The sequence below is a fragment of the Dermacentor variabilis genome, chromosome 3 (genome assembly GCF_050947875.1).
Source record: "Dermacentor variabilis isolate Ectoservices chromosome 3, ASM5094787v1, whole genome shotgun sequence".
Lineage (NCBI taxonomy): Eukaryota > Metazoa > Arthropoda > Arachnida > Ixodida > Ixodidae > Dermacentor > Dermacentor variabilis.
The window spans coordinates 16,360,081-16,380,075 of NC_134570.1; the positions used below are offsets into that span (position 1 = coordinate 16,360,081).

General features: G+C 44.5%; 2 protein-coding genes across 2 annotated transcripts in view; one reads left to right on the forward strand and one right to left on the reverse strand.

Annotated features, from left to right (window-relative positions):
- Nucleotides 1–10,263, reverse strand: part of LOC142575186 (uncharacterized) — a 73,753-nt gene extending 63,490 nt beyond the window's left edge. Inside the window, exon 1 of the mRNA XM_075684295.1 lies at nt 10,031–10,263. Within this exon, the coding sequence (XP_075540410.1) occupies nt 10,031–10,067 (37 nt within the window). The 5' untranslated portion in view covers nt 10,068–10,263. The remainder of the gene's footprint in view (nt 1–10,030) is intronic.
- Nucleotides 10,264–10,589: 326 nt separating this feature from the next.
- Nucleotides 10,590–19,995, forward strand: part of LOC142575187 (uncharacterized) — a 78,554-nt gene continuing 69,148 nt past the window's right edge. Inside the window, exons 1-2 of the mRNA XM_075684296.1 lie at nt 10,590–10,843; nt 19,308–19,541. Coding sequence (XP_075540411.1) covers nt 10,774–10,843; nt 19,308–19,541 — 304 coding nt within the window. The 5' untranslated portion in view covers nt 10,590–10,773. The remainder of the gene's footprint in view (nt 10,844–19,307; nt 19,542–19,995) is intronic.

A 19,995-nucleotide genomic window follows, 5' to 3' on the forward strand; every position in this document is an offset into this window, starting at 1 on the left:
CGGTAGCGCTCACGAGGCGTGGTGCAGAGGTAGAATGTCTGCTTCCCACGCAAAAGACCGCGGTTCGAATTTCAGTAAAGGGACCCTGAAACGATTTTGACGATTTTCTACAAACGTACTGAGTCGTTAGAGTAGGTCCTTCTGATAATTAATTGACACATCTAAGTGCTCCGCGTAAAGCATGTAATTTATTATAAGGTTTTAAAAATGCACATCGCTGCCGATCGCAGCACACTGCTCGGCGGAATTTTAAGCCACCCCAACCCATATGACAGAGATCACCCATACGACGTCAGTGGGGCGAGCTATCCGATTGGCTGGCCAGGGCGCGTGATAATTTTTGCAACTTTATGGTAAACAAATGATGTTCGTAATAGTTGGAATGTTAGTTCGTTTGTTTTGATAAAAAGAAAGTAACAAAGAGAATGCACAAGAACAATTTTTCAGTACACTTAAGCACTTCCGGCACACAACAAGTGTCGTCTGCTTGTGTCACAGCGTACTCCATTTTGACGAGAGCTCCGCGGTCAGAGTCGGTCTCAGTCTTTTCGCGAGCACTATGATTCGACTTTGTTACCTTGTGGACTGCAAACGTAGCGACTGGTAATATGTCAAGCTGCGACATCGTGTCCCTCTGCAAGGCAGCATACGAGCGAACTGGCTGCTGCGCATCGAACTCCCGTTATCCGATCGGCGCCAGGATTTGCGCGTTTGAGTCCGTCAGTTTACACCGGAAGATTACTAACGCAATAGCGTTTTCCGAGTCCGGTATTAGGGCAAACGCAAGCGCAAGGGGGCAGGCTCTGTCCGCTTGACTGAGCCGTAACGGGATGAGCAGAGCGCAAATGTGAATGTCTGCACGGTGCAGCCACCTGGTGGCACAGAGCTCAACCATACACAGCAACAGTAACGAAGTGTATTCTTTACTGCTGGTGTGTATTTTTCGCAAGAGTGTAATCATCACCACGTTGTTTTTATAAATGTTTAAAATGTTTTACACTTGGTTAGAGCAATATTAGCGCTTTGTGTGGCTGGTTAAGCGCTGCGCCAACAAGTGGCTGGACCATGCAGACCGATCAGGCCCACTCACGTACGTTTACGCTAAAGTTCCTTCATCAGCTTGAGTTTATGCCTCCAGCCATTTGCCGAAATGACTAGCTTGCATGTGGTTACTGAAATACCAGACACGTTCGGCGGTACGACAGAATGCTCGCAACGCACGCTGCTTCGATAGCTCTCGCTTTAGGTCGACGGCCAGGCGGCTAGCGGAGAGGTTTGGCGCGGGCGGGGTCACGCTCCGAAACAACCGGAAGTGGACGATGTGACGTCGCATCGTGACGCAAAACCAGTGAAGGCGGAGCTTAGCCCCGACCTCTCGGCGAACGAGTTGAGGAGGAAAAGCATGGCTAGGGAGGAGGGTAACTTCTAATCGTTTGTAGCTCCATTAATACGTAACGCTTCACTTAAATTGTGGTGCGAATGTTCTACTTAAGCTGTACCCTACGATTCTACAAAATTTGCCCGAACCGTTTCAGGGGCCCTTTAAGAAACTCCCATAGACGGTGGCGCCAGATTTCCCTCTAGGTGTTCTAGTGAGAAACTCTATGTCTACGTTACACTACGGTTGACTAGTGCGGCGTTGTAATTAGTAAGGCGGTTGTTGTGGCGAACTGCTTGTCTAGTTGATGATTTTTGCGAACACAGTGACAGCCCAAGCAACAAAAAGTCGGCCCGACGCCTCCGGCCGACTGCAATTGAAAACGGTTGGCCCGACTTCGGCAACCAAGGGCGGCCCAGCTTTGGGGATTGACATTGGCCTAACGTCGGCCGATCGTCGGCAATCGATCTAGGCCCGACCACTGTGGCCGACTTGGCCGACGGCGTCCCATACGAGGGCCTACCAAGGTTTTAGGTACGTAGTCAGTCGGCCAGCCGTAAGGCCATTCTATTTGGCCAACGCAGCCGAGCGCATGCCACACGCGGGCCAGCCATGGCCCTGACGACAATAATGGTCGGCATTGCACCGGCCCGGTGCTGAAAGCCGACGTTGCTTTTGACGCCCCGAATAGTCGTAGCTTTTGCATCATGCATGCGCATCATGCATCATGCTTGTGTGGTGGCCGGCATAGAAGTACCACACGAAAGCGAACGCTTTTTTGTACTTTTCATGCCACATAAATGCCAGGCAAAAGATTCTTATACAGGTCTTTATTTCTTGTATTTGTCTTAAATTGGATATATACACCCACACGTTCACAAGTTTCAAACACTAGTTCATGGTGGGCTTGAAGCGGGGTCACGGCGCCTTCTTTCGTTCCGGCCTCCATCCCTGTCAGCTGCTCCAACTAACCAGCGCTTTGCGACTCCAGCCACTGATGTCAGTGAAGCGTCAGGGAAGGTGCTCCTCAGAGATGCTGCAATAAAGCGGCACATATAAGAAAGCTGCCCCCGCTTTATAGTTCAGTTGGCGAGTCGCATTCCATTTGAAGAAGTGAAACAATCAAAAAGATCATAAGCCAGATATTCACGAAACATTAAAGAAACGACAACAAAGCAATATTAGGGACGTGCAAATCAGTAGCGAAGCTGTCAGGAAGAGTGGCTGGACGACACAAATCGTGTAAGTACCGGATAGTTGGTAATTTATATGTCGTTAGCAATAGGAGGAACTGAACACGGAACCATAACAAAACACGCATACACAGTGGCTACTGTGTCTATAGGTAGCGCGGCTATTTACACCACAATAGGCCTTGCTGCTTCCCGTGAGCACTGTATGAAACAGCCAAGTTGAAACGCGGAGACAAAGAACGCGCCGGAGCCCGGAGCGCCAAGCGGCACAAGGAGGTGAATAGGTAAATGTCTGGAAGGCAAGAGGGGAAGCTTATGGCATGATACATATACTTACTGACATGATGGCAACGATGATAGGTCTTTTGCAGAAAACAGTTAGCACACGTGGGTTAAAGCAGAAACAGCATATACAGCATATATTATATGGTGAAGCAAAACAAACTCCTCAAAAGCAGTGGCAAAATATGGACGCCGCAAGTAGAACTCACTTATTACGGCATTATTTTATTAAAGAAAATGCTAATACTGGACGCAGCAAGATGCAATAAGCAGCAGCTTGTTTGAATGAAGAAAAAAAAAACTAAGCATGCAGTTGGTACCGATGTTCGCAACGTGCACTAGAAAGCTGATTGTTATGCCATATTTCTTACTTAGAATGAGATTCGTGATGGCCATGAGCTTCACGAAGGCGTGCTTCGTCCCCTGCGACCCTTTCCAGCTGAACTGCAGTGCAGCTTCATTTGTAAGTATGCCCTGCAGAATAGTGCTCACGGCACGACCGGTGTCCGTTCCTCCGTATCTAGAAAAAAAGTTCACCTGCACGAACCAGCGCACGTAGAGTTAAACCAGACATCCAAATACGTGGTTATCGTGGTCTGTAAGTAATAATGGTCAGGATAAGAAATATGATCGCTCTCGTTTTAAATGTTTTAACCACATAAAACAAATATATCTAGAAACAACGTTCTATGACAGAATGGCATATGGCTGCGGTATTGTATGAATGACAAAATGAAAATCAACCAAATATTAAACATGAATACATAGTTTCTCTAAAAAGAAAACACAGCATGTCACTCACCATCTGTTCCATGCGGGAATCTGAAGCTAAATATTCCTCTAAGATACGCTTTAGAGCCGCCCAAGGAAACATGAGGACAGGAATGATAGGTTTATTGACTTTGGTCGGAATATCAGCGAAAAAAAAAGAAACATCCAGGCAGCGCGATAAATGAATACAACACATAGTTGCACAAACAAAATAGCACGCAGACTGCCACGAGACAAATGTATAAGTATACACAACGTCGAGACCGCGGTGACAAAGTATTACACGTAAACTACGAAAACGCAACAAAAGAAAAATTGAGGAAGAACTTACATATGGGCTATCCGCATGGTTTCACATACGTGTCTTCTTGTCTGATGTTCCTAGATCTACTCTAGTCCACATGCGGTGAAGCGCGCCACACACAATCCATTCTTACCTGCAATGCACCAGACGTATATCATACAGGTATTTACAGTTATGTTTTTTCATCTGTGGGAAGGAACGAAAGCAACTTCTAATTAATTATGACTTTTCCGCAATAACAACCAGACAAGCGTCTTACCCGATTTCTTCCCGAATGGTGATAACAGTTCCGAGCGTAGCAGGTCATTCGCACACTGTGCTTCAATTTAAGCAGTGTCGTTCCAGTGTTTCCTGGAGAAAAATTAACGAAAATACAAGACGAAAAAATAATATTAGAAATATATGCATGAAAGTACGTCTCACATTTCCCTGTCCCAACTCTCGAACGCTTGATCCGTTCTCATGTAAAGCCTCTTTTTTTTTTCTTCCTGTCAGAAAAAATAAGCCCGAAAAACAAGGAGTTTATCATACGTTGCAAAACCATTTACACAATACAAAGCGACCTTTGTTCACTTGAAAAAGACAGTCATGCATTACACAACGTGAAATTAAAACGCCACTTACGAGTACGCATATCTTGAACGGCGAGATACGGCGGCTCCACTGCCTGGAAAGGGCTTGCGCTGTTCTTGTCCATGTCACTTTTGTGTAGTTTGCGTTTATATGCGCAGTCCATGATAACAGAAATGCACCAACTAGTCTACCAAGAGACGCGGAACGAGCTGGCATCCAGAGCTATTTGGCGGCAACTCATGCAACTGCTTGCGCCCCCGCGCCATTTGGCGGGAACTCGCCTGCGCCCCTGTGAGCAGGCGGCGTTGGCCTGACGAAGAAAAAATAGACAGCAAGCAAAGCCCCGTTTCGCTTTCTCGCCCCGTCCTCGCTGGTGGGAGCTGATGCTGACAGAGAGAATCGCCCGTCCCTGCTTTCCAAGAACCTCTTCATTCCTTCTGGGAGAGGGAGAGGCGACAGCCCAAGACGACCTCGGTTCCCCACACTTTTCCTTTTTTTTCTTTTTTCAGGCGCTTCCTGTGAGCGAGTTGCAGTTTCCTTTTGGTGTGTGTGCTGTGCACGTGCGTGCGTTCGTGTGTGTAATGAAAATCTGCGTTCTATATTTTGCAGGGATTGGTAGCGCTATACGAATATGTATATAGCTTATGTGAACAATAATTTTGACCTCTTCAACGCGTCGAACAGTACTTTGGGTGCTATGTAGGTTACCATGTAGGTTCTGTTTTCTTGTTTGGGAGTATTGTACAAATATCGTATAATCTTGATTTGTTTCCTTTTGTACTTGCTCAGTATTGTATACCTGTTATTACCGGGTGCAATTGTCTTTGTTTTAAAGGTGTCGCTGTAAAGGCTCTGCCAAGCGAAAGGGGGCTGCGGCTTTGTCAATCTGTATCTGACAGCTTTTTCTGCGCCTCTGCTGTCTGTACCTTTACAAGGCAGAAATAAATAATTTGAATTTTAATAAGTATTTATCGTCAAAGCATCACGTCTATATGTGCACGAAGTTCGATAGGTGCATGCATGCATACACAGTCAATACGCTTTCCAGAGAGCTTTGCACGAAAATGGTAGATGTGCTTCACAGGAGACGGCGCTTGAAAAAACACTCATGATATACCATGAATTTATTAATTCTTAACTGCTTGATCGTTGAACGTCATTAGTTAATTGAGCGAAAATTGGAAGAATTTGATCTAACTCTAGTTCTTCCCAATCAAATCCACTTCGACAGCAGAAATGCTCTATTTTATGATTTACATTGATTGGCATGCAGCCTTAATTATTCTTAGACGAATCGACAATAGCTTGAAAAATTGCAGATTTTGACATCTCTTCACAATTCGGCTTCGTATAATCGCTTCTTTCATCCTCCCCAGTGAAAACATCCAAGTGAAATGTTTCCTAGAACTGTACAGTCCACGAGTCGCCTGCGCTTAGTTCGTTTGACGATTTTTGCTGTGCTGCGACAGGGCCGTTTACAATTAACGCGCCGTTCGCGAACAATTTTGCTTAACTATTTCTGCAGTTCAGTTGACTATTACGAGAACTGTCTAATGCAATATCCACTTGATTAAATTTTGTTCCCCGTTAAATAGTTATTTTCTCGATAGTTTAACTACAAAAGAAGAAAGCAATAATGAACGACACAATAGTGTTGCAAACATATCCGTTTTTGAAGTATTGAAATCTTGTGCTTTTTGGTAAAGCAAATGTAATACTTACGCGATATGTCTTCTTGCGACTTGCACACTGGTCTCCACGTACTCTTGCTCTCATAATAGTGGTCGTTGCATGCGCACCCGCATATATGGCGAAAATAAATTTGATTCTGATTTCATTATTCACTCTAATTACTAGAGTTCTATCAGTCCAGAACAAAACACAGAACCATCCTTTAGCCGGAAGGTGATCTAACTGCCAGATGAACTGTCACTAACGTCTGTATGTGATGATTGCTGTTTTTCCCCGTGTGATGAACCGCCGTCATCGCTTTTGTATAGCTGGTATATATTCCGTCATTATATATATTCGTCCTTCAACATTTGTTACGCAAAAGCAACAAGAACAAAAAATTGCTGCCTCTCACTTGTTCAAAGCACTGCGCAGACTGTCGGAACGCACTGGCGCGTGTGAACGCATGGCCTGAAGGTTCAATTTCGAAGTGTTGTTCAATTGCTGCCTGAACCACTCGTGAAGACCTTTCGTGCCCCCTCACTTTATTATGCTAGCTTTTCTTGTGACCGATGACAAGACATTAAATTTGGCGGCCTCTGCAAGACTAAGCTGCATCATCACAGCTTCTTAAATATACGAATTGGCTCAGCGGCTGTCGGACAGTGTGCATGGTCCCTTGTGGCACGTCCCTAAAAAACCAATTAAACGCTTAGCGTATATGCACAAAATGACGCGACCACTAATATAACATGAGAGGGGACTTTCGGTCTCACAAAAAAAAAAAACGATATATATATATTACACGAAGTGATGTCGCAAGGAAACAGGAAACGACGTAGAAAAGCGGGTGCTCGCAAAGCGCAATTTATTACTCGTTACTGCGAACTGCCGTCGCAAAATGCCGTGAAAGGACAAGTGCCTGCACAATCACTCATTGTTACTGCTGACTTCTTTGTCACCGTCGGCGATGACGGTTTCTGCCCCCCATGCGACCAAAGTTATTCGGCAGGCAGCACTTCAGACATACCCGTAATAGAATCGAATACGGCGAAGGCACTGTGCGACGATTCTCCGGGCGACTTCGAAGGCCGCTCGCTTGGCGCGCCTGCACATCACCGCCGATCGTCTTGCACAAGGTTTCGATTAATACGCCGTAACCATGCTGAAGAGCGTTTAAAACCGGGAGGATAAAGGCGGCGCGAAATGAACAGTGAGAACTCGCCCAGCTCGCGCGCTCTTGCGCACGGTGAAATGTCAGCGTTAGATAAAGTAAAATAAAAATAGCACACGTTATGTTCATGTCACGAACCCGAATATAATGCGAGGCGCGTTCCAAGACTCGAAATTTCGGGGAAAAAATTTGCGCTATATTCGTGCAAATATTAAGTGCGCATCTCTCGTGTGTCGCCTCTTCTCTGGCTCACGCTGGTAGCAGCAAGTAAGGAACACCTCCTTTATAGTAATGTTATTTCATTACTTCAATGGTCAACTTACACCAGCATTCAGGCACTCTAGCTACGTGTGTCTCTGTGTGTGGTTGTACCCATTCGCTACATTATCTCATTAATTACAAATACTCATTTAGGCGTAAACCTCGTTTATGCATTATGGTGTCTTTATCAATTAGACGTCATTTCGGATGTTCGGTGGTCTCAATTTGTCACATAAGTGCATCATAGCCCCATATAAAAACCAGAAAACATGTATATTCGAACGCGGAAACCGAAAGTTCGATCACGTCAAACGACTGTTCTTTTTTTTTTTTTTTTTATATGTGCCAGCGGGATATCTACCGGACGTTAATATGTAAAATATCCACAACGAGACTTCCAACGGATGCGATTTCGTATTCTGAGGCAGTACAGGCATGAGTCATATATTGTAATGACGAAGCTTTATTTTAGATGAGAGCTATAGGTTACGTGGCCGCCTGCATGCAGCGCGCAGTCTGCCATTTGGGGAGTGGCGCCATTGTCGAGGAGGCCCTTCCTCTTGCGCAAGAGCGATATATGAAAACGCTATACGTGAAAACGTATAAAGTTGACAGCAGCAATTGATGGACAAGAAAAAAGAAACGTATATAATATTGCATAATGTAAGCCGTTACATGTTTTCAGCCAGAAACTTATAACTATATTAAGCAAAGCTGTATAGGTAAAACTATACTGATTAAAAAGATATTACTATTAAACTGTACATTTGTTGCGACGCACTATAGCGTATGCATCCATGTTAATTCTTCTGCATGCAAGTGCTTTTGTGGTGCTGCCTTCGGTGTGTTTCTGGATTTCTCATCTTGGGCTCAGATATAGATCGCACCGTTTATTCAAAATTTATTCACAACAGACACCGCTGGCGTCTCGGCCGCAAGCGCAGCCTACAGCGACCGAAAATAAAGGTTTCCCGCGCTTCGCCGCCTGCCTTCCCTGGTTGCGCACGTTTTGTATTTTTCTTTCTTTTTCTTTCCCCTCCTAGCTCCATACTGCGGTTACCCGGCCACGCTACTCGGCCTTGGGCTCCGTCCTCCCTTCTTGCCCGCATTCTTCCCCGCCTCTGAACTATTTTCCTTTACTTTTTTTCCCCCTTAGTCCGAGTCGCCAGAGGCTATATCAGCTTGTCGTTGGAAGTAGGCATGCGCGTTTACATTGCTTGCTCGTTCGCGCTCAAATTTCGCAATGAGGTCGCATTCTTTCTTCTTGCATTTTTCACAGAGTGTTTAATTAATCTCTGCTTGCCACGGTTCATGCGAAAAAGACACCTCCTACCCAGTCGAACCAAACCAGCTGCGAACGAACCAGTTTAAAAGCAATGCAAAGCGTTTCACCAATGCGGAGAAACAAAAAATGCCGCTTTTTAGCGAAACGTGAGTTGAAACCAAGCAGCAACACGAGCAAACTCATAAAAAAATAATATAAAAAAAAGATCCAGATGTGCAGTCTCGTGCTTCGGCAGTGTGCATCATTTGTGGCAGCATGCAAAATGCTCGTTATTATTGTAGTTGTCTACTTAATGCAATACATTTTATGCTGTCCAAAAAAAAAAAAAAATACGTGGAGCCAAAGTTCAGTCGGCAACTAAAGCCGGCCCGATGCATTGCCGGCTTGTCGCACCGACGAGCGTTTGGGGCGCTCGGCGTTCAGTCGTGCTCTGACGGAGGCCCAGCACGCGCGGCCGGCCGCGTGCCGATGTAGCTGGAAGGAGACGTCGGGCCGACTGTTTTCGGAAGTCGGGTGGCCAGTGAAGCCGGCTGCCGACTATTTCCCAACAATCGGCCAATCATTGGCAGTCGGCTAGGGTTGCTTGGGAGTAATGTCACAAGGCTTTGATCCCTCAATTGGCTCCAAAAGTTGACTGCCCGAGCCTAAAAAATGCTGGAGCGTGTAGTCCTCTGCTCTCTGAAATAGCATTAAACAGTCGCTCCTATTGCCTTTTTCAGGCAGTAGCAAACCGCGCAGATCTTGCAGATTATTATAAGTCACATTGCGTTCGTAAAGTACACAATAGTTTCATTGTATACGTCGTAAAATTCGTTTCTGCGCTCTTTAGAAACTTGAAACCACCGTAATGTTCGACGCAGGGCGATTACCACTCATTTTAACTCTTAAATGTTGTCCGTGAATGCGTCGTGAGTTCAAAAAGAGTATTGCGCACACAGCTTCACGGCTTCACTGCGTACGTATCTTTCGCATTGCCGCGCCGCCGTGCCATGCAAAAAAGCTAGCTCTACAGTTTGAAAAGAGTTCCGTGACACAATTTAATGCCTGCAGTGCAGCACGTTTTAAAGCATTGGGATCGCTTTTGCAAGCTTTCTACAGAGCTACACATCCAACGACATTAAAAACAAGATATGCTCACCTTTCCTTGAAGCAGAATCGATCAACCTATTGCACATATCGGGCGGAGGACTTACTCGTGAATACTCCTACCAGATCATGTGCCTTTCACTACGGCACACAGCAGTAAATCCTAATGTCATCTACGATATTAGGCTATCTGTAATCAACTCAAGAAAGCTAGATTATCCTATGAATATTTTAAAAGATTTTTCCGGTCTCTTACGGAGGCTAGGAAAGGGAAATTTATGTCGTCGATCTAGCACTGCAGCTGCCACCTATGCTCCTTGTTTACATTTCTTGCAACGCGCCTCCCATTTCACTATTCAAATACAAAGCATTCGAAAATTATTGTTTTCTTTTTATATTTTTGAATTTAATTATATACCCCCAATAGAATTAAGTGCTTTGTGCCTGCCGAAATGGCTGCACGAGCGCTGAACAGATAACAGAAGCAGACGACAGCGAACATGTTATAACTAGTGCCACTCTGCTTGTACGCTCTATCCCTAGCGGCAAAAGGGCGAACTAGACGAGGCGTGCTGGAGCAGGCAGATCTGTGTAGGTCTGGACTTCAGTAGGTCGTGTAGGCGTTGGTCGTGTTTCCAACGACGGCCGCTTCCCATTGGTTCGTGGATCATCCGGCAGAGAAGGCACAGAAGGCCATGCTACTTTTTGTTGTTTCTTCCAGTTTCTTCTATCGTGCCCGTTGTATAGACTCTCGCCTCTGATTCGCTGGACTGTAAGGCGGCGTTTACTTTGAAAATGGCTGAGGTGGACGTATATTCACAGTCGCTTCAGAACGCAGGAAAACCAATTGTAAAAGCACCGAAAAGTAAGTTTTGTGACTTTGCTAAGCTGATTAGCTGTCATATTTTAATGAGCAGCCTTCCGGAAAGGTCCTGTCGAGAAGTTACGCTGTATTTGTAATACCATGCGACTGCATGCTACTACAGTTATTACGAAGCAGCAGTTACGTTTTGGAGAGTGCAGGAGTTGATATGGAGCTGCATGCTGTATGTTGGCTCGTTTTAGTGGCAAAGAAGACAGCGATTCGTGCTATTGAAATTTTCTGAAGTGCGATGACAGTGACCACAGCATAGAACATGTAAATAAAACAGAACAAGCACTTGGCTTCCAACTAAAAGTATTTTTATTCTGCCAGGAAAACTTTTAACAACGAACCAGTGTGACGAGCATGTGACGCCTCCTCGGCATACTCTTGCAAGGTGCCCAGTTTTCCCGCACATGAAGCATTGTGCTTGGGAGAACCGGTACTTCTGTAAATTTCCTTCTCATGATCAGGGTCCCCTCTGAGTAATTGACCTACGTATTCCTTCGCAGACTCTAGAGGCTGACTGGCGATCCTGAACTCTTATTCCCCACCCGCCGTGGTTGCTCAGTGGCTATGGTGTTGGGCTGCTGAGCATGAGGTCGCGGGATCGAATCCCGGCCACGGCGGCCGCATTTCGATGGGGGCGAAATGCGAAAAACACCCGTTTGCTTAGATTTAGGTGCACGTTAAAGAACCCCAGGTGGTCAAAATTTCCGGAGTCCTCCACTACGGCGTGCCTCATAATCAGAAAGTGGTTTTGGCACGTAAAACCCCAAATATTATTATTAACTCTTATTCCCTCGCCAGGCTATTGATCATTATCTTTTTTTTCTGCATATTAATCTTCAACCCCACTCTACTCTCTCTGTTAAGATCCTCAATCATTTGTTGCAACTCGTCCGCAGTGTTGTTGAACAGGACAATGTCATCTGCAAAATGAAGGTTGCTGAGATATTCGCCGTTGATCCTTACTCCTAAGCCGTCCCAATTTAATAGCTTGAATACTGAATACTTCTTCCAAGCATGCAGTGAATAAATAGCATTGTAGAGATTGTGTCTCCTTGTCTGACCCCTTTCTTTATAGGTATCTTCCTACTTTTCTTGTGGAGAATTAAGGTAGCTGTGGAATCTGTAGACATTTTCCAAGATATTTATGTAAGTCTCCTGTACACCTTGATTATGTAATGCCTCTATAACTGCTGGCATCTCTACTGAATCAAATGCCTTTTCGTAATCGATGAAAGCCATATAGAGAGTCCAATTGCACTCTGCAGATTTCTCGATTCCCTGATTGCTTATGTAGGTGTGATACATTGTACAGCATCCCTTCCTGAGCCAGCCTGTTCTTTTGGTTGACTGAAGTCATGTGTTGCCCTTATTCTATTGGAATTTATCTTGGTGAATATTGTATACAATACTGGAAATAAGCTGATGGGCCTATAATTTTTCAATTCTATAACGTCTCCCTTGTTGTGGACTAGTATAATGTTGGCATTCCTCCAGTTCTCTGGGACCCTTGAAGCCGTGAGACACTTCGTATAGAAAGCCGCCACTTTTCCAAGCAAATTGTCTCCTCCATTTTTGATTAAATCGACTGTTATTCCATCTTCTCCTGCCACTTTTCCTTGTTTCATGTCTTCTAAGGCCCTTGTAACTTCATTGCAAGTTATAGAAGGAGCCTCTGTAACATGCTCATTACTACTTCCAATGGAGGTATTCTGGCTGCTCTGGGTATTGTACAGGTCAGAATAGAATTCTTCCGCTGCTTTTGGCGTGTCTTCGAAATTGCTGATATTACCCTGCTTATCTTTCAGTGCATACGTCCTGGCTTGTCCTATGCCAAGTTTTCTTCTCACTGATTTCATGCTGCGTCCATTTTTTACTGCTTCCTCAGTCTGTCTTATGTTATAATTTCAAATATCCTTTGTTTTCTCCTTGTTGAGTTTTTACAATTCCGTGAATTCTATCTTATCTCTTGAGTCGGACATTTTCATTCTTTGTCGTTTCTTTATTAGGTCCTTCGTTGCTTGGTAGAGCTTATCTAGTGGTTGCCTTGGTGCCTTACCTCCCACTTCAATTGCTACTTCTGAAGCCAACCTAGTTATGGTTTCATTCATTACCTCTGTCATTTCATCTCGCTTTTATAAGGCTGCATATTTGTTTGCAAGTACCAGCCTGAATTCGGCTGCTTTTACTCTTTCTTTCTTCAAATTGAGGCGAATCCTAGACCTCACTAACCTATTATCACTGCACTTTACCCTACCTAACAAAATGGATAGGAGCACATACGGCAGCATTATCAGATCCTGACTGGAACCTTACCATTATCACTAAAAAGAAAGGTGTACAATCAGTGCATTCTACCGGTGCTAACATATGGGGCAGAAACTTGGAGACTGACAAAGAAGCTCGAAAACAAGTGAAGGACCTGGGTACTGGGTACCTGCGTGGGTACTGCTCCAGTACCAAACCACGCCCCACAATGTCACTGGTCGTGCCCCCTGTGAGGTCCTGCTGGGCCGGTTGGTCAAGACACCCTTGGATGTCTCACATCCAGACTTCCGATCCACAGCACTCTTGAAGCAGCTGAAGCAGAAGCTGACTGCTGAGTGAGGCTGCTGTCCCGGGCTGTTGCCTGAGTCAGGAGCTCTGGTCTTCGTCAGGAACTTCTGACTTGGTCCACCCTGGTCCACTGGACAGGTGATATCTCCTGCCAGCGCCTCATCGCTGCTCGTCTGCATGCCAGAAGGGACCATATGGCACTGGCACTCCGACATGTTAGGCCTCGCCTCGGGACCCTGCTTGCACCCTTGGCCGCCACTTCAGAAGTCCAGCCCACAGGGGGACCAACAACAACACCAGTTGCTGTCAGCAAAGCACCGCCTACCTCGGAGGCGGCAAGCTTCGCTAGTTGTTTGGCACCCATTGGGCCGGTGTCCAGCGCCACTTAAGGCCGGCCACTGTGGGCCGTCGCTCTGATGGAGGGTGCCTTGCCGCCCTCCCCCCCCCCTTCGTCTGCGAACCTGGGTGGATCATGACAACCAGCAATCATACATGCTTAGGAGAGCGCTGTATATTTATCATAATGTATGTAACGAAGAAGAATAGAAATGCACACGGAACAAACTCTCACTATTGCAAAAATACTGCTGAAGGTGTAGGAAAGCATTATGATCTACTGCAGAAACCTAAATATAGCCCTTGTTAGGTGTTAAGGTAGGCAAACTTACTGCAATGTAATAACTTGGCTGGGACATGCACGTCTTGCCCTGCGTTATGTGATAAGATTCCATAAGTTCCCGTGTGAGTTATATCCTTCCCTTAACATTATCTTTTTATTGAACACAGGTTAACAGTCACAGGATCTGCAATGCGTCGCAAGATGCGCTTACTGATCACATGCACTTTAAACGAAGCTACCTGCCACGGCAGTCCAGTTGCTGTGGCATTGCGCTACTGAACTTGAAGTCTGGGGTTCAATCCTGGCCGCGGTGGCCGCATTCCGATGGGGAGGGAATTCAAGAATGCTTGTGTACTGTGCAATTAGGTGCATGCTAAAAAGCCCCGGATCGTCAAAATTAATCCGCATTAATCATATCGTGGTTGTGGCATGTAATACCATAGAACTTAATTTAATTTGTTTAAATGGCTCCTGGTGCTTCTAAGATGTTCGCGCTTTTGCATCACCCTGATTGCCCTCTGTAAGTGGAATCATATAGCTGTATTTAATTAGTGCATACCAACACTCTTGACTCGTGGAAAATGCTAGATACCTTTTTTTCTGTAGAAAATAACACATCTATGTTGTACTGGTGGCCAACATGCTTATGCTAATGGCCCATTTTGTGCACGTAGGGAATAACTGCTTGTTTGCATCAGTGTTCACCCATTCTGCCTTTTTCACTTGACTTCTCGCGACCCATCAATCCAAGCTTTTTTGTTCCCCAATGATGCCTGGCAACATAATACTAACTAAAGTTTTCATCCACATTTACAGTTGATCTTCCCATAAGTATCATAGAAAGTTCCCATAGGCATGCTGTTGATTTTGCAAATGTAGCTACAGTACAGCAAGCCCAGAAACAACAGAAAGCCCCATACAAAAAAAAAAAGTTGGACATTTTATTCCTACTGATCGAAACTCTGCTGCCTCCATAGATGCTGGCTTGATGCCTGGGAACTCCTCACTGTGACCAAGGCTGGAATACCCTCCGCTAAATTCTGTGCTGACATGATCCTTATTGCAAACCAGAGATTTGCGTCAGTTCTTGAGCGCAGCAACAATTTGTGCACATTCATTGAAGAAAATAGCTGCTCACACAAATACGTGATCCCAAACTTGATGGATATTATCACAGCTTTCTGTATACAGTTTAGGGACTGTGCGTTCATGTTTGAAATTGTGTTAGAGATGTTTTCAAACTTCTGATTGACTGTTGTGCTGGCCCACAGCTCAATCAGTTCAAGCTCAGCTAGCTTGAAAACTGCCCCTTCTACTTGAACTGAGAATAGCAGCGAGAAAAGCTTGAACTCCTTAGCCATGTTCAGGAATAGGTCAAGTTCTTTTTGGAGATTGTTGAGCAGAGTACAAAATGCGTCCCGACTACCCTGATGTAAATTTTCAGGCAATGAAAATGGTCGAGCACTCTCTGCCATACTTGACACTCCCAAAGTTGCAGCTTTGCCTTGAATGGAAGGATGTCAGGAAACATTGAAGTGATGACTTTGTTCCTCCTGTGAAGCTTACCATTATAAAGCCATTCAGGTGCCCAGTAATGTTGGACAGAAATGCAAGGGCACTAATTTCAAACAATCCCTATCATCAACTTAAAAAAAAAAAATTAAGTCCTTTTGTTTGACAAAGCCATCACACTGGTATGCAATACCATTATGTCCAGTTTCATCTGTCTCTAAAAAAGTTGCAAACTGATGATAGTTCAGTACTTTAACCGAATAAAGTTCACTGAGCTAAGCACAGTGTTCATGACGTACTTCATTTATTGTGATTTGCACTGGTGCATTGGTGGTTTGCATTGGTGAAAGATGCAATGGATTGCAACAGAATTTACTCTGACTGCTCCCAGCTTCACCTGCGGGTGCCCGATAAGCCTGTTCTCACATTCTATTGATGGGGCAATGTCAGTTGCAAGGAAAACAAGCTTCTCCCACGACAATTATGCCCCTTTGACCCCTTCTTCAAGCACTAGAAAATGTCTGAATCAGTGGTTGTTCCTTTTATGAACAGCAGGTCAAACAGCTTCTCTGTAACATTACGACAATCGGCAACGCCTCTGATGAAATTGTCACACTGAGCGTTGTCGGTAATGTCGATGCTCTTGTCCACAGCAATTGAAAATGGGGCAGACTCGTGCCACAAGTTGTTGAACACATTGAGCGACTGTATTGGCGAAAGGTTGATCGTTTCAAAAGTTATCTTCATGCTACCACATACAGCATCTCATACTTCTAGTTGGCACTTCTTATGAACACACCCTCCATAAACAGTTTGGAAGGTATAGCTATGAGCTGAGAAGCAGCAAAACTCCCTGTCATTGTGTCGTCGCTCATCTGGGCTGTTTTCTGGGAGAACCATTGCTGTCTTTCAAAGGTTAATTTCAGGCCTTGCACTCAACAGGGCTCCGCAGGCCGCATGTTTGAGACCCTTGTTTTAGGCTAATAGGCTATTAATTGTTAATAACCTTATTGGTCACTAGATTTTCTATTTGAATTTTCGCTAGGGGAGGACAGCTTCAGGACAACCTGGATTCTGCAATTTCTTGATTGGACCCTTATAACTTGGTTTAAGTTGATCGAGTGCTCCATAACATTACTCCTTGCAAATGTAGTGAGCCTTTGAAGATCGTTCTCTGCCTTTTCATAACAATTATAGTACAAAAACTAATAGCCTATTCCTTTGACACTGTGTATTAGTACTTCCAGAACAAACCTAACAGGATTAGGCCGATAGACTCTATTATTTAAGTAGGCCTATTAGTGCTGGCACTATAATAGGTGTATCGGACCGACATGAAGGCGTACTGAGCTACAAGAACCTGTGCTCATACCGTGCCACAGTGGAATATGCATGTACAGTGCTCAGCAGTTTAAACGCGATACTCTGAGCGTGTACGTGGTTGCCAGAACTTTTTGCACCACCTGGTGGGTGCTGGGGACACCGACCTCATGCATCTTTTTGTAATAAAATGAAAGTGTGTGCTTTTGTCAGGGTGTCCACCAACCGGGAAAACTGGAAATACTCAGGGATTCTGAATAGTCTGGAAATACTGAGGAAAAACTCAGGGAAGTTGCGCTTCTATCAGGAAAAATTATCTGTAGCTTTATTGAAAGTGAACGAAAGTCGCGCTAATTTTGGCTCAAGCAATAGAGAGGAATTGTGACGAATTGTCTTTGATGCTGTGTCGTTGGCTGGAGGAGTTGCTAGTGTATGTGGTTGTCCCGTGTCGCCTTCCTTCATCTGCTGTTTTATTTGGTGCCTTCGTTGTAATCAGTGTGCAGTCACCGATTGATTATCTGGATGGCCAATTTTGGGACATGCCCGATAATTCGGGCGGCTTCGTGGCACCACCACATGCCCCATAGAATCAATGTATAAGAACGTCTGAAATTTTGGATGCAAGAACCCTTCGCCGTCAGATTTTCCAGACTGGCGCTCTCACACAGATCTGCTGGCAGCCGTAGCCACCACCGTGGCAAATCTAGACCAAGCTGGTTCGACGTTCGTTATTAGGATTCTTGCCATTCTGTGCCGTGTTTTTCATTAAAAAAATTCGCTGCTGTCAGCAATGGCACCGACTCATCTTTGCGATTGGCTTCGAAGCTCGGAAAACACGGCCCATTCCAAAATACCAATTTCCGAAAGTCAGCTTCGGCTTAGTACAGAAATGTCACGCGGTGAAGCTTAACAAGCGTGAGAAGGGGGCAATTGTCACGGGACACAGTATGTATTCCTTAATTATACACGCGTGCGCCCGCCGCCTCCTGTCACAGTACGAGCACCAATATGCCTAATAAGTGTACTGGCAGGTCTTCAGAACTTTATTGGACGTGCCTGTAGTTATTTGAGCCCTTAAGGTCAGAAAAGACGTGCATTCGTTCTTTCGCACTGCCTGATTTTTCGGATGTTTTCGTGGCCCCTAGATCGTCTGAAAAATCGGATGTTGACTGTACAACTGACCAAGAGGATGCTTCAAATAGCCCATGGGGCGAACGCACAGCTGAAGGAGGACTAAAAACAGGAACTACACAATGAGGAATGAATGGGGAAGGAACTGTGCCGCCGCTTCTTTGAAGGAGCTTGAGGTCAAAAAGCAAAGTGTTGGCGGAAGCAGAGATGCAGGTGTCGCTCATACAAACCAAAATGAACTCTTTAAAGCAGTGAAATGCAACACTGAGGCGTTGTGTGCAGGCTGAGAGTATGTCAGGAGAGTTGAGGTTGACTTTCCGGCTACTGAGAGAGAATCTCACTTAATTGTGGCAAAGCTCGGGCCTCATACCAATGAGCTTGCTATCAAGGGACATAAACAGCTCATATTTGAAGATATTTGCTCCAGTATGCATCTCTTTTTATTCGTATTTGAATTTATTCGTATTTTTATTTGTATTTTTTTTGTAGAGATTTTATTCGCTGTGCATTTTACTTACCCCTCCTGTTTATTTTCTTTTTGAATAAAATAAACACTAATCCTTACTATTCCAACTGGATTAAGTCATTTTTAAAAATTTTTTAACATGCTTAATGGAGAGTGACAGTGTCGGGCGACATGGTGTCAGCTTGCCTTGACATAAAACAAAGTTCTGTGTTACTTAGGGAATTTTGTACAGGCACTCGGGGAAAATCTGGAAAACTCGGGGAATTTGGAAATGTCAACTTGGTAGACGCCCTGGTTTGTGATGTGTTGTGACTGCATTTAGTCCCATCAGCAATCATTCAACCTTCACCAGTGGCACAAAAAAGGCCAGCTGCCATGCAGTCTGAGCATTGTACATGTACTCTGTTGTGCATTTGTGATGAAAGCTTCATTCTGGCATCTAATCCCAGGATTTCTACCAGATGATTTCAGTTGGCATGCTTGCTAATTTCAATTTTACAGTTACAATATGCCCTTTAATGTAATTGTTAATCAGAATGTTAATTTGTGTTCTTGCTAATTAGGTACCTCATAATTGATGAGGTACCTAATTAAATGTGTGTTACGTCTGCAGCCACATTTAATGCGTTACCAAAAATCTCTTCCTCTGTGATGCCTTAGGTAAAAGTCCTTATGAAGGATTTGCATGTTTATTTAATTTGTGAAAAACCTTGCGAAGGATTTGCATATTTAATCTTAAAAATTTTATTTATTACTACTGTAAATCCCATCTGCATTTTCGTATAAGCCTGATATAGGTGTCGCACCAGAGCAATTCCTGTTGCACCAGAAAAATTCCTACCCACTTTTTACAGCAACAGGAGGAATGGTGGATGAGACAGTCAAAGTTGCTGTCAGGGTGAGACCACCGTTCCCAGAAGAACAAAGCCATGACTCGAGGAGCCCCATTGAGGTGGTGCCCGAAAATGCACAACTCATCGTGGCCAGTGAATATGGTTTCAGCTTTGACTACACATTCGATGCAGACACTACGCAGGAGGAACTTTATACTCGCTGTGTTGCGGACTTGATTGGCAAGGTCACCACTGGTAGGTCATTTGATGCCATGAATCTCATGTTTTGTATCCTCCTTTTTTTATTTGGTATTCGACATTGTCATATCAGTGGGTCATTATGTGCTTTAGAAACTTGGGTGTTGTATCAAATGAACATGTTTAGCTCTGCATACTGTGGCCAATTACAGTTCCTGTGCTTGTATTCATATGAAAATAGCTAAAAAATATATACATGTATTTACATTCATGCATGTAGTAAAGCATAAATTGAAATAGCAGTATTAAAGGAAATACAAAAAGCACACAAGCAAACATGTCGCATACATGCCTTGCTTTGTTGCTGCTGGATACAGTGCCTTGCTGGAATCACACTGTGTGAGGACAGCCAGCTTACAATAATCCAAACTCCTCATAATAACATGATTGTGTGCAAATTATCATAGTTGATTTATGTGTAATAAACTGAAATATCATACAATAGAGAACC